Genomic DNA, 12,965 nt, shown 5'->3' with positions numbered 1-12,965 from the left:
CCTCCCATCCTCCATATCCTACCCCTCTAGGTCATCGCAAAGCACCGAGCTCATCTCCCTGTGCTATGCTGCTGCTTCCCACTAGCTAACTATTTTACATTCGGTAGTGTACATATGTCGTTTCTACTCTCACTTCGCCCCAGCTTCCCCCTCCCATCCTGTGTCCTCAAGTCTACTCTCTATGTCTACATCTTTATTCCTGCCCTGCGCTTTTAAAATGATGAATTATCTTTTTTATATTGATTTGTTGAAGTCATTTATATACTTTGGAATGTACCTTTTGTTGGTTATATGTGTTACAAATACCTTTGCCCACTCTGTGGCTTGCTTTTTCACTCTCTTAATGGTATCTCTAGATAATTGGAAAACCTTTATTTAATACAATTCAGTTTATAGACCTTTCCCAAGATGAATTGTACATTTTGATTGAACTATGGTAGGCGAATATATGTGATATGGTTTTAATTCTTTTAAGTTTGCTAAATTTGCTTTAGGGTCATCATATGACCAATATTTGTGAATGTTTTATGCAAGCTTGAAAAGAATATGTATTCTTTGTGAGTCTAGTTTTGCATCTACACATATTATGTTATTTGCTAATTGTATTAGTCAAAACTGTTGCATCCTTACTATTTTCTTGTTTATTTAATTTGCCACTGTTACTTTTGGTATATCTGCTCATTTTTGCTTTATTCTGAAGCTATGATGCTAGGCACATACATACTTACTGTTCTTATAACATCGGTGTCTTTTTTACTGTGGAGTATCCCTCTTTATTTCTAATTGTTTTCTGCAAGAGGATTGGTTAAAATTACCTAGTTCACCATTTTGGGGACAAAATAGATGTGAACTTTGCTGGAAAGACACAGCTCCTTCTCTCAGGGAGTGTACTGTAAAGAGGAGGCAGTCTGATAAAAGACACTTACAGTACAGTTTTGAAGCACTGAGGTCAAGCATGGCCTGTGTGGTAGCCCACAGAGGGCTACTTAACACAGACATAGTTGACAAGGAAGGCTCCCAGAGGAGGTGGCCTCTGAGCTGGGTTTGCTCTTGTTTGGGGACTCGGTTTAGGTGGCTCAGCTCTCAAGCGTGGCAAGGAAACCGGGGCGCAGGTGGCGGGGAAGGAAGGAGTTCTAAATGCACAAAGCTGTTCCCAATCATTTGCTGTTTCAAAGAGTTTTCCAATGTCCGCTATTGTAAATAGGTAGCACTGCAGTGGAGAACTTTGAGCATTAACCCTTGCCCGTGTTCTGTACTATTTCTTTAGGACAAGTTCCTCGAAGAAGACTTACTACAGCAAGAGGTGCGGACATTTTTATGCACAAAAGGGGGCATCTAGCTCTAGGTCATAGGAGGCTTTTAGAAATAAATTATAGTGGAGCCAAGTTTTGAGGGATGATTAGGAGTTAGACAGGATGAAAGTAGGCATATAAAAGCCTGGGGAATCTCACGGGCACAGAGGAGGGTGGAGGTAAATAATTCAGTGTGGGCTGGCTTAGTCACAAACTGTGGGGAGTCGTGCTAAAAGAGTGGACTTAAATGTAAACTAGGTTTATATTTGATTCCATCAAAGAAGTTCAGTTAATAAAATCATATAAAGTCCTTTTCCCTTTTTCTTACCTTTGAAGTTCATGGAATCCATTTGTACCATATTCCTCAAATCATTATAACCGTTATCTTTTATATACCAGAACTTATTTTCCTTCCATCTCCCCAGGTGATTTTAGCATCTGGAACGTATTCTGTTTCCCCTCCGTTGCCCACCATCATCCTAAGTTGTGACAACTTCCGTTTACTTCTTTCCTATTCTGCTACGTCCATGTGTCCTCGGATGGGGCTTTTAAGTCTAAGCCCAGCTTCCCCACTTTTTAGCTGTGTAATTTCTGACAGGTTCTTTAACCTCTCTCTGTCTCCGTTTCTTTGTGAGAGCCTCAACAATATCCTTCACAGGGTTGTGAAAATTAAATGAAATCATATATGCAAAAACACCTGGCATGTCTCGGCAGCATCACGACAAGGATTTCCCCTCCATTATGAGTATCTGCATTCATCCAGGTTGAAAATGCCTTTTGTTACAGTTTAGAGCAGCTTGAAGCAGCTTTAAAAAGGAAAATCAGAGAAGAACTGCATGATCCCTTGAGCCTTCTCTTAGCGGTGGCTCCTTTCATTTAGGGACAAAGCCCAAGCTGGTGAGAGCACCTCACCTTTCTTTGAGTGCTAGATTTGAGAATAAAATGAGGAGTTCGGACTTTAAGGCTTTCCATTACCAGCTTTCACACATTTGAGAAGCACTACATTTTCATGTTAAAATAGTATCTATTTCCTTCTCTTAGGTCACTCTTGCCCTCTTTCTGCTCCGTCCCTATTCTCCATCTTTCCCTTCCCCCACATCACAAAAAAGAATACAAACTCTGGTCATTTCAGATACCAAAAGATCACGGCAGGCTGACTAATTTTGCCCAGACTTTCTGTGAAAGCTCCACATGTGCTGCCGTTTTGGGTTGCATAATTGATTTAATCTCTGGTTTTAGAGGAACACTGAACTCTTTTCGTGGGACTCTGCGTACATTTCTCTAGGGCAAAAACTGTCCTACTTTTTTTATCTCTGGTATCTGTTTAGTGCTAGACCGTTTCTCCCCAAGAATCTAAACTACCCTCCGTGAAATAAATGAAATCACAGTTGGAAAACGGTTTACTGGCCAGACAAGAGCTATACCACACCCACTTTCTCAACATGCTGCTCCTCCCCACATCCCTTCTTTCTGCTGTCACACATCTTTGTTTTGGCTAAGAGGATATGTTAGTCACTCAGCTGAGGATTGGCGTTACCTACGTGTAGCCACTGTGTACCTTAGCGTTTTATTGGGAAAGCACACACTGTGGGGTCCAATCCTTGCATGCCCCTTGGCCTACTGTGTGACTCCAGGGAAATTTACTTACCCCTCTGAGTCTTACTTTCAACAGTCCCTGTAGACCAATGGCTGTGCAGGCTGAACTATAGAGCTAGGTATGTAGCAAGCTGGAAACTCACACCGAGCCTTTGGCTAACCAGGTATATATGGGGTGCCAACTGGGGAAAATGATTTTATGCCCCTGAAAGACCACTTAGCCGAAAGCACAACCAGGCAATTTTAAGTTTCCATTTACTTCATTGTACCATATTTGGCAACCTCATTTTGGGTTATATTTTCAGGAATTTCTAAGTGGAAAGGCATGTTTGATAGCAGATGTGTTTTGTCAACTTCTCCGATCCAGTATATAGTTTGGAGACAATCTTCTCGCTAGTTGCTTCTTAAAAAATCTAATGCTTTGTAATATTTTATGTACTCTAAGATACATTTTCTGAAGAAAATAATCTTTGCTAGGTCCATACTCAGAAACACAATCTTAGTAATTTCCCCAAATTATTCTCATACTGTGAAAGTGACCAAAGTCTGCTGTTTACATCAACAGATTAAGGTCAAAAGTAATTCCCAACTGCTATTTGAGTATCACAGCTTGAAGGTTGTGTCCTTTTACTGCTAAAAGAATTTAGGCTTAGATAATAACCTATTACTTGTTTAATAAAACACAGCATAAACAGACCATTGTTCAAATTCAGACTGTTACTTACTAGTTGGATAAATTTGGACGAGTCCCTTAACCCCTTAGCCTCATTCTGTATGAATATTTAACACTGAGATAAGAATCATATTTACTTCTCAGATGTGTTGTGAAGATTAAATGCTAAAATGCATGTAGAGCAATGTGGGGATCCAGCTGTAGACAGTGTATCAATCAGGTTTTGCTGTAATAATGTTGTGTAACAAAGAATCACCAAGTCTCAGTGGCTCACAACAACAAATATTGATGCCAGACTTGGTTTGACTTGGCTCCAGCTCATGGGTTCTATTCGGGTCTGCTGTGTACGTCTCTTCATCCAGGTCCTAGAGGTTATTTAAGGAATTCTCCTTTCATGGCAGGGAACATTATTGCAAGTGATCTGGTGAAACTTGCCAAGCATCTTAAAGCATCAACTCGGAATTGGCATTACTGTCACTTCTACCTGAATTTCATTGGGCAAAACAAGTCATGTGTCCAGGCTCAATATTAGTAGGTCAGGAAAGGATACTCTGCCCTAAGAAGAGTGAATATTTGCTGAACAGTAATCCAATCTCCCTCAGAGAAGTTTACTGCATCTCATTTTTCCACGTTTTCTTTTTTCATCTATGAACACTGGATTTCTCCATCTAATCTACTTTATAGCATCTACTTTGCATTCTCAAAATTACATCACAATTTCCCTCTCCCTCCTTAAATTTCAAATTAATTTACATGATATACTTTTCTTGTAAACAGGTACTTTAGAAAATCCCTTAGAAAAAGAAAAAAAGCTTCTGATTCTCCTTAGAGCTTCAGAGGGAGTCTTTTGTGACCGTTTCATCGGAATTCGTATTGATCCAGGAACAATTGGTAAGAGTATAATGCAGTTTTTATTAAAAATGAAATGTGTGTGTATTTCTGAATAGGGCAGTACCATTCATGGAACACCTGCTAAATTCCAGGCACCCTTCTGGAGAATTTATTATTTCACTTACCAGCTCTCCTGTAAGGAGTATACATTTTACAGATGTCAAAACTAAGACTCAGAGATGATGAACAATATGCAGAAAGCCACACAGTTTTATACTATCAGAACTTAGATTCATATCCAGATTGGTCACACACCAAAGGCTGGATGAAGAGTCTGTGTTATCAACTTAAATACTATGTGGTTATTGATATATTTTTTAAACTGATCTATAGATTACAAAGAAACATTTACTGTTGGCAGTTTCTTCTTTTGATACTGCCACAATACCAAATCCTGTTTTATTTTATTTTATTTTATTTTAATGTTTATTTATTTATTTATTTATTTCTTATTAGTCATCCATTTTATACACATCAGTGTATACATGTTAATCCCAATCTCCCAATTCAAATCCTGTTTTAAAGCACAGAAGAGCACAGAAGCTAGGACTGGACTTGCATAACTATGACGTAAGGGCCACGCAATAACTTACTTTTAAGAGAAAGGTATAAGAGGCTTTTTATAGATTTCTAGCATTTAAAAATTTTCTTTGTATGGTAATCCTAATTTTATAAGATTTCAGTGACTCAGTAAAAACAATCATGTTAGGATAGTTTGAAGTTTGGTAACCTAGTTTCATAAAGTATAGCCATTGCCATGTAATACTTTGATAGTGCTTTATTGTTTTCAAATGATTTTTGATATATGCTATTTATTTTATCTTTTTAAGAATATGAGGTTAAGGAATATTTTACTTTTTTCAAGTTGACAAACTAGATGGATCACAGCAGGAGCATGGACTCTTTTTGCCTGTGGTGTCCACTCTGTTCCAGGGAGCGCCATGTTGAACTAGACTTTGTGTTAGGAGCATATGAGGGTGCCTTTCTTGATCCCCAATGCCAGCTGTATTGCCAAACAAGTGTTTCTAAAAATTTCTCTGATACTAAATTGAAAAAGGAATTAAATGTTTGTCACTGCATGCTTAAAATTTGGTGATATCATAAGTAAATAACATATTTTAATCTCTTCAAGTATTATAATCTCCTTGAAACAACTAAGAAGTGGTGTCATTTTACAGTTAACCTTTGGTGATTGGGAATGATCAAGAAATCTGCTTTCTGGTAAATTAAAGGAAATAAACTGGTTTTTGTTAAAATCTTTGTAGTTGGAAATTTCTCTAAATTATTCCATGTTACTCTCCTGTCTAGCTTAGTTAGCTAATAGAGATTAATTTTTTGATGATGATGATGATGATATTATTATTATGAAAGATTGATTCCAGGTCATGTCCTAAAAGTGGGAGTATTTTTTCCATTTCCACTAATCCTTATTTTAGTTTTATTATCTCCTGAATTTTTGCTGAATTAGAGTATGGTAAAATTATGGATGTTGACTTAAACACTTGGTTAGGTTCTAATTAACTGAGCTTTTTTAGTTCACATTGGATGAAAACCCAAGGCATATTATTTGTACCTTACTGGTTTTTACTTCCCTTATACATTTTCTGCTAAAATTTGTGAAATCTTTAGATTTCAAGATTAGTGATTTGCAATAAAATGGGGATGCACTAATCCAGGGGTATGAAGACAATCAATCCATTTGGGTGCAGGAAGAAAATATTAGAACTTTTATTCAAACATGTATGAATATATTCATTTGTATACATGGTTATTTATCTACAAACAAATAGACATGTGTTAGGTGTGCATGATCATAATTTTGTTACTGCTTGGGTTCATGCTCAAAACATGTTTAGACCACTAGAATATGAGGAATTTTGCTTCATGTGATTTTAAATGGCAATAAAATGTGTAAGAGGAAAGACCTGAAGGAATAAAACTGGACTGCATCACGCATGTCCCTGGTAAGACTTTAATTTATGAGTCTGAAATAAATTATATTTTGAACAAAGGAGCTAGAGATTTATCCTTTGATATCTATAATACAAAAATATCTGAGGTCCAGCTATGGAAAACAAAGCTAATAGCAGCAAATCTCTTTCCTCAGGAAACAAAATTACCTTGCCTTTGGAAAGTCTACTGTATAACACAAAATATCAAAACCGGTTAACTTCCAACAGAATTGCAAATGGTTTGGAGTCACTTACTGGTAGAAATCTAACTAGTTAGCTGGGAATAGACCATTAGAGTGGTCTATTTCCCAGCTCTTGGATTACTAGATGTGGTGTAGCATTCATTTCGCTATAGCTTTTGAGAGAATAAAAATGTTTCATAGCCAAGTGAGATGTTAAGTGTTCTTTTTCTGATAAGGTGGACATCTTCATATATAGTTTCTATATCATGTATCTTGCACAATAAGCTCTCTAATGAGTTTTGCTTATGTGGCCTTAATTTCTTGGAAGGATTTTCCTATCCAACTGTTGCTCCTTTTATTTTCAGGGGTGTTTGGGAAAGTTCAGCTTCATAGTGCTTATCCTAAGAAATCCTGGACACATCTTGGGGCTGACATTGCCTCAGGCAATGAAAGGTAAGGAATGAGAGTAACTTAAGGATGTAGTTTTTGGTTTGGTTTGCTTCTGCTGGAGGTTTTGTTACAATATGAAATTAAATTTTAGATTAAGGATCATAATTCAAGGATGAATAAATAGAAAAATAAAAGGCTAGAAGGAATTTAAAATATTCTCTGTAACATAATGGAAGAAGAACAAAACAAGCTAAAGGCAGGGGGGATATAATTTATTTAAGGAGTAAATTTTAGATCCTACATGTTTTCTGCTGCCAATAAATCTTTAAAAATATGAATTCTATGAGATAATAGATGAAATATAAGGAGGAACCACAATGTCTGAATTGAAATGATAGCTGGTGAAGAGATAGATAGAAATGAAATAAGAGTGAGATGAAGCATATAAAGAATCTTACGGAATTTAAATTGCAGTAATAGAATTTAATAATGCATTGGAGGCAGTAAAGAATGAAATCACCACTGCGTCAAAGTGAGCAGGCAACATGAAGAAATTGATGGAGTCTACATGAATGAAGAAGACAAAATCAAGAGATAAAAATAATAAAAGAGAAGATATTAGAAATAGAGAACAGAAAATACAAAGCACATTTTGATAACTGCTCTTTTTAATGAGTCCAGAATAATGACAACACAAAGAATAATTAAAACTTAACTAAAATACAGATAACAAACCTGGGATTATTTCTATTTAATTTGAATAACATCGAGAATAATGATAGATACGTATCCTCACAGTACAAGAAAAAAAGTGAAAAAGTAAAAGAAAAACAAAAAGGGACATAAAGCTTGATAACATTAGAATTTTCTACAACATCAAATGTAGGAAGATAGTGGTGCAAAATCTATAAATGTTTAGGGGAAAAAAGATTATAAGCAAAGGCTTGGCTTGTGAACGTAGACCCTGCTAAAATGCTGTTCACATGTGAATGCAAACAAAAGATTTCTTTTGCTTTGCAAGAACTGAAAAAAATTCAAAAATGTGTTATAATAAAGAGGTTAAACTGAGTCTAAAATTTAAGAATACAAATAAAATTCAGGAATTGTATAAAGGTAGATAAAGTATAGATATCAAAGGCAAGCATTGGAATAAGTTAAATATAATACTGTAACTATGGTTCTTAAAATAAGACAAATTCTAATTGCTCTTATAAAAGAAACTACATAAAATCTGAAAGTTAATGTATTAGTCAGGGTTCTGTTTCTATAAAATATATATAATAGTAGGTTATATGTATATGTATATGTATGTGTGTATATATATTATATACAGTATATATTATATATAAAGAGATATGTTTCAAGGAATTAGCTCATATGCTTAGGAGAGCTATAAGTTCAAAATTTTGTAGGGCAGGCTGGCAGGGTGCAAAGACTTGAGCAGGATCTGATACTGTAATCTTGAAGTAGAATTTCTTCTTTTTCAGGGAAACTTCAATTTTGCTTTTAAGGTCTTCCAACTGATTGGTGAGACCCACCCACATTATCGAGGGCCATCTCCTTCACTTAAAGTCACCTGATTGTAGATGTTAACCACATTTGCAAAATACCTTCACAGCAACACTAAGCTTCCTGTTTGATTGAATACCTGGCTACTATAGCCTAGCCAAGTTGACACATAAACTAACCATCACAGGTTATAATTCTCAAATAAAAATCTAGGTTTGAAATTGGGGACTGTAGCCACAGGAAACTGGTGATGGAGCATAAGAGAGCCATAGGAAGTAAATATGTAAATATGAGTTAATTCTAACAGAATTTAAAATAGGACATATACCTTCCAAATCACCAGAGAGAAAAAAGAATGAAAGAAACTACAAAATAAAGGGTGAAATACAGAGAAGACCATGAAATAGTTAAGAGAACTAAAACAACAAAAAAGGTACAAAATGACAATAAAAGTAAGAAAGTAAGAATAAATCTGCCAATTATAAAAAGAAAATATGCTTGTTAAAAATGACCCTATATAGAAAAAAAAATTAATAATGAAAAAAAATGTAATCATAACTTTTTTTATCAGAGGAAAACAAACCAGTTCAGAAAAATGTTTAGTTAAATATTGGACAAAATGAATCCTTAAAATAAAAATAAAATGGAAGCAAGAACTTCAAAATTATTCACACGATAGGTAAAAAATCAAAATAAATACATTTTATATTAATAAAGACTTCAATCTTCGGTGAGACCCCAGTAGTAAGGAAAGTTTTATACCAGATAACATAATATAGAAATATATAAAGTAAATCTGTAAAAAATATGAGAGGAAATTAACAGAAACAAAAATAGTAATGAAAGTAATGAAATTTACTTACCTCTTTCAGTTTTTAACCTTTAGATTAAAATTATAAAGAAAATATTAAGAAATATAACGAATATAATAAAGGCAATTTAATTTGTTTATAAGTATAATATATCTTTACTCCAATATATATAATTAAAAACCTTAATAAATTTTAATAAACAGAAATTATATATTGATACAATATAATCACAATAAAATAAACATGGAGATTAAAACAAAATTTTAGCCAACAACCTTAATCTCTTGCAAGATGGAAGAAAAAAAAGATAAACCTTCTCCTACATAACTTTTGTATCTAAGAGGAGATCAAACCTTTATCAATAGACTACTTGGGAAATAACAGTAAAGAGTGTATTGCATGAGAGACGGCCATACGTGTCATCACATTAAATGCTTTCATTGTTGAGTAAGATAGTACAAAATAAACTAAGTTGTCAATGTAAGAAATCAGAAACAAAATAACCAACAAATCTAGTGAAATCAATCCGTACCTGATAAAGGCAGAAATTGATGAATTACAAAGTAGGAAATTAATAGACTTGATTTTTTTTTTTAGAGGTACTGGTTTAATCTCTAATAACTAACCATACAAAGAAAACAAAATGTAATTCAGAAATGGGGATTCAACTATAATAGCTATCAAAGAGATTAAAATTGCAATCTAAAAATGTGTATATCTATATAGTGTCATTCTGAAATTAAAAAATTATATACAGAAATATAAATGATTGGGACTTCCCTGGTGGTGCAGTGGTTAAGAATCCACCTGCCAATGCAGGGGACATGGTCCAGAAAGATCCCACATGCCACGGAGCAACTAAGCCTGTGCACCACAACTACTGAGCCTGTGCTCTAGAGCCCGTGAGCCACAACTACTGGGCCCACGTGCCACAAGTACTGAAGCCCACATGCCTAGAACCCGTGCTTCACAACAAGAGAAGCCATTCATTTAATCATCAGACATTTATTGTGTTTTACAATCTATTCCATAGCATAGGAAAATATGTGAAGCTTTCCAATTTGTTTTAGCAAACAAGCAGAAAGTAATTTATAAAACAGCTGCTAAAGGTAACTCAAAAAAAGAAAACTGAGGCAACATCCAAGTCATATCCTAAATAAAACAGCAACAAATGAAATCCAGTAATTTATTTTTTAAAAAAAGAGTGTGATTTATTCAAGTAAAGAAGGATGGTTCAAAATGAAATAATTAATTAATATAATTTACCTAAACAAAAAATATAAAGACTAAGAATGTGTTCAGTTTGATACAAAACAGAAATGCATTTAGTAAAATTCAGCTTGCATTCTTGGAATAAACAGTAAATTAAGACTATAAGGATACTTTTTCTTCTAAAAATAGAACTACCATATGACCCAGCAATCCCACTACTAGGCATATACCCTGAGAAAACCATAATTCAAAAAGAGTCATGTACCAAAATGTTCATTGCAGCTCTATTTACAATAGCCAGGACATGGAAGCAGCCTAAGTGTCCAACAACAGATGAATGGATAAAGAAGATGTGGCACATATATACAATGGAATATTACTCAGCCATAAAAAGAAATGAAATTGAGTTACTTGTAGTGAGGTGGATGGACCTAGAGTCTGTCATACAGAATGAAGTAAGTCAGAAAGAGAAAAACAAATACCGTATGCTAACACATATATATGGAATCTAAAAAAAAAAAAAGGTCATGAAGAACCTAGGGGCAAGACGGGAATAAAGACACAGACCTACTAGAGAATGGACTTGAGTATATGGGGAGGGGGAAGAGTAAGCTGTGACAAAGTGAGAGAGTGGCATGGACATATATACACTACCAAACGTAACGTAGATAGCTAGTGGGAAGCAGCCACATAGCACAGGGAGAGCAGCTCAGTGCTTTGTGACCACCTAGAGGGGTGGGATAGGGAGGGTGGGAGGGAGACACAAGAGGGAAGAGATATGGGGACATATGTGTATGTATAACTGATTCACTTTGTTATAAAGCAGAAACTAACACACCATTGTAAAGCAATTATACTCTAATAAAGATGTTAAAAAATTTTAAAAATTTTTTTTGAAAAAGAAATATATAGGGTGGTATGATCCAAGATAGCTGGGGGGTGGGTATGAGGTGTACCCTTTTATATTGAATGGACAAGGAAGATCTTTCTGGAGAAGGGAAATTTAAGCTGAGATATGAATGGTAAGAGGGATCCTCCTGTTTGGTGAGAATGGACAACAGTTCTCAGTGAAGGACGGACATCCAGCTGTGTCTCTGCGGTGGCCTTTGGGGCTCGGGGAACAGCAAGGTAGTCACTCTAGCTGGACCAGAGTGAGCAGTAGGTAGAGTTGCATGACACGACAGATGCTAAGTCACATGGTACCTTGTTTAGGTGTGAAAGGTCAAAGGGAAAATCACTGAAAGGTTTTACGCAGGGGAATTGGCGGGGTCTGATTTAGGTTTTGAAAATCACTCTGGCTGCTATGTAGATGATGGATCATGGACACAAGAGCAGAAGCTGGGGTATCAGGAGGTCAGGCAAGGTCAAAAATCATAATGGCTAGGACTAGAGGCAGTGGAGATCAAGAGAAGAAATGATGCTGTCTGGACTTGCTCATGAATTGAATGTTGAGGTGAGGGGAGTCCTTCAGGTTTTTGATTGACCAACCTGGTGAGTGGTGGAAGCACGCACTGAGATGGGGAGACTGGGAGAGGAACAGGCTTGTCAGGGTGGATGATAGTAGGGATGTGCTGAGTTGGAGACACCAAGTAGAGATGTGAAGAAGGTAATTTAACACATAACTTAGGGCTCAGGGAGACAATGGCAGGGAGTCATCCTGGAAGTGGATGATGTTACTGATAAGAAGACTATCAATAGGTAGAGGAGAAAACTGGAGCCTGGAAATGAGATTGGGGCCAGTCTAATTTTTTAGAAGTTGATAGAGGAGGACCCAGCACAGGTGATTGAGAAACAGAGACCCAAGAGGTGATTCTGTGCTGGGAGAAAGAATGGAGAACACAAGGGACTTGAAAGAATGCCAGGATGGCTGACAAAGAGAGAACAGACCAAGCCATGATGATAGGGTTCCAAGGGGTAGTTATGGGTCAGGGCCATATTCATTGATGATGTCAAGAATTTTAGTGTTTGGCCTCCTGAACATTGTGCAGCTGTTTTAGGTTTCTAACGGGGTAATATGGGTGGGAGGTAGAACCGATAATCACATTTTTATATCTTAAAAAATAATCTGGGGCTTCCCTGGTGGCGCAGTGGTTGAGAATCTGCCTGCCAATGCAGGGGACACGGGTTCGAGCCCTGGTCTGGGAAGATCCCACATGCCGCGGAGCATTTAGGCCCATGAGCCACAACTACTGAGCCTGCGCGTCTGGAGCCTGTGCTCCGCAACAAGAGAGGCCGCGATAGTGAGAGGCCCACGCACCGCGATGAAGAGTGGCCCCCACTTGCCGCAACTAGAGAAAGCCCTCGCACAGAAACGAAGACCCAACACAGCCATAAATAAATAAATAAATAAGTAAAAATTTAAAAAAAAATGTGATGGAAGTTTAAAAAAAAAATCTTTCTAGCTATAATGCAGACTATAGGAGGAGTCAAAAATGGATCTAGGGATATCACTTAGG

The 12,965-nt window shown here is 36.3% G+C and overlaps 1 protein-coding gene across 7 annotated transcripts in view; it reads left to right on the top strand.

The window, feature by feature from the left end:
- PKHD1 (PKHD1 ciliary IPT domain containing fibrocystin/polyductin) overlaps positions 1-12,965 on the top strand; it is a 456,842-nt gene that overhangs the window by 300,758 nt on the left and 143,119 nt on the right. For all 7 annotated transcript variants that reach the window (XM_057555319.1, XM_057555317.1, XM_057555318.1 and 4 more), the window contains 2 exons: positions 4,339-4,452; positions 6,952-7,039. In XM_057555319.1, coding sequence (XP_057411302.1) covers positions 4,339-4,452; positions 6,952-7,039 — 202 coding nt within the window. The remainder of the gene's footprint in view (positions 1-4,338; positions 4,453-6,951; positions 7,040-12,965) is intronic.

This window comes from Balaenoptera acutorostrata, chromosome 10, assembly GCF_949987535.1.
Source record: "Balaenoptera acutorostrata chromosome 10, mBalAcu1.1, whole genome shotgun sequence".
NCBI lineage: Eukaryota > Metazoa > Chordata > Mammalia > Artiodactyla > Balaenopteridae > Balaenoptera > Balaenoptera acutorostrata.
This window is presented reverse-complemented; position numbering and strand designations above follow the sequence as displayed.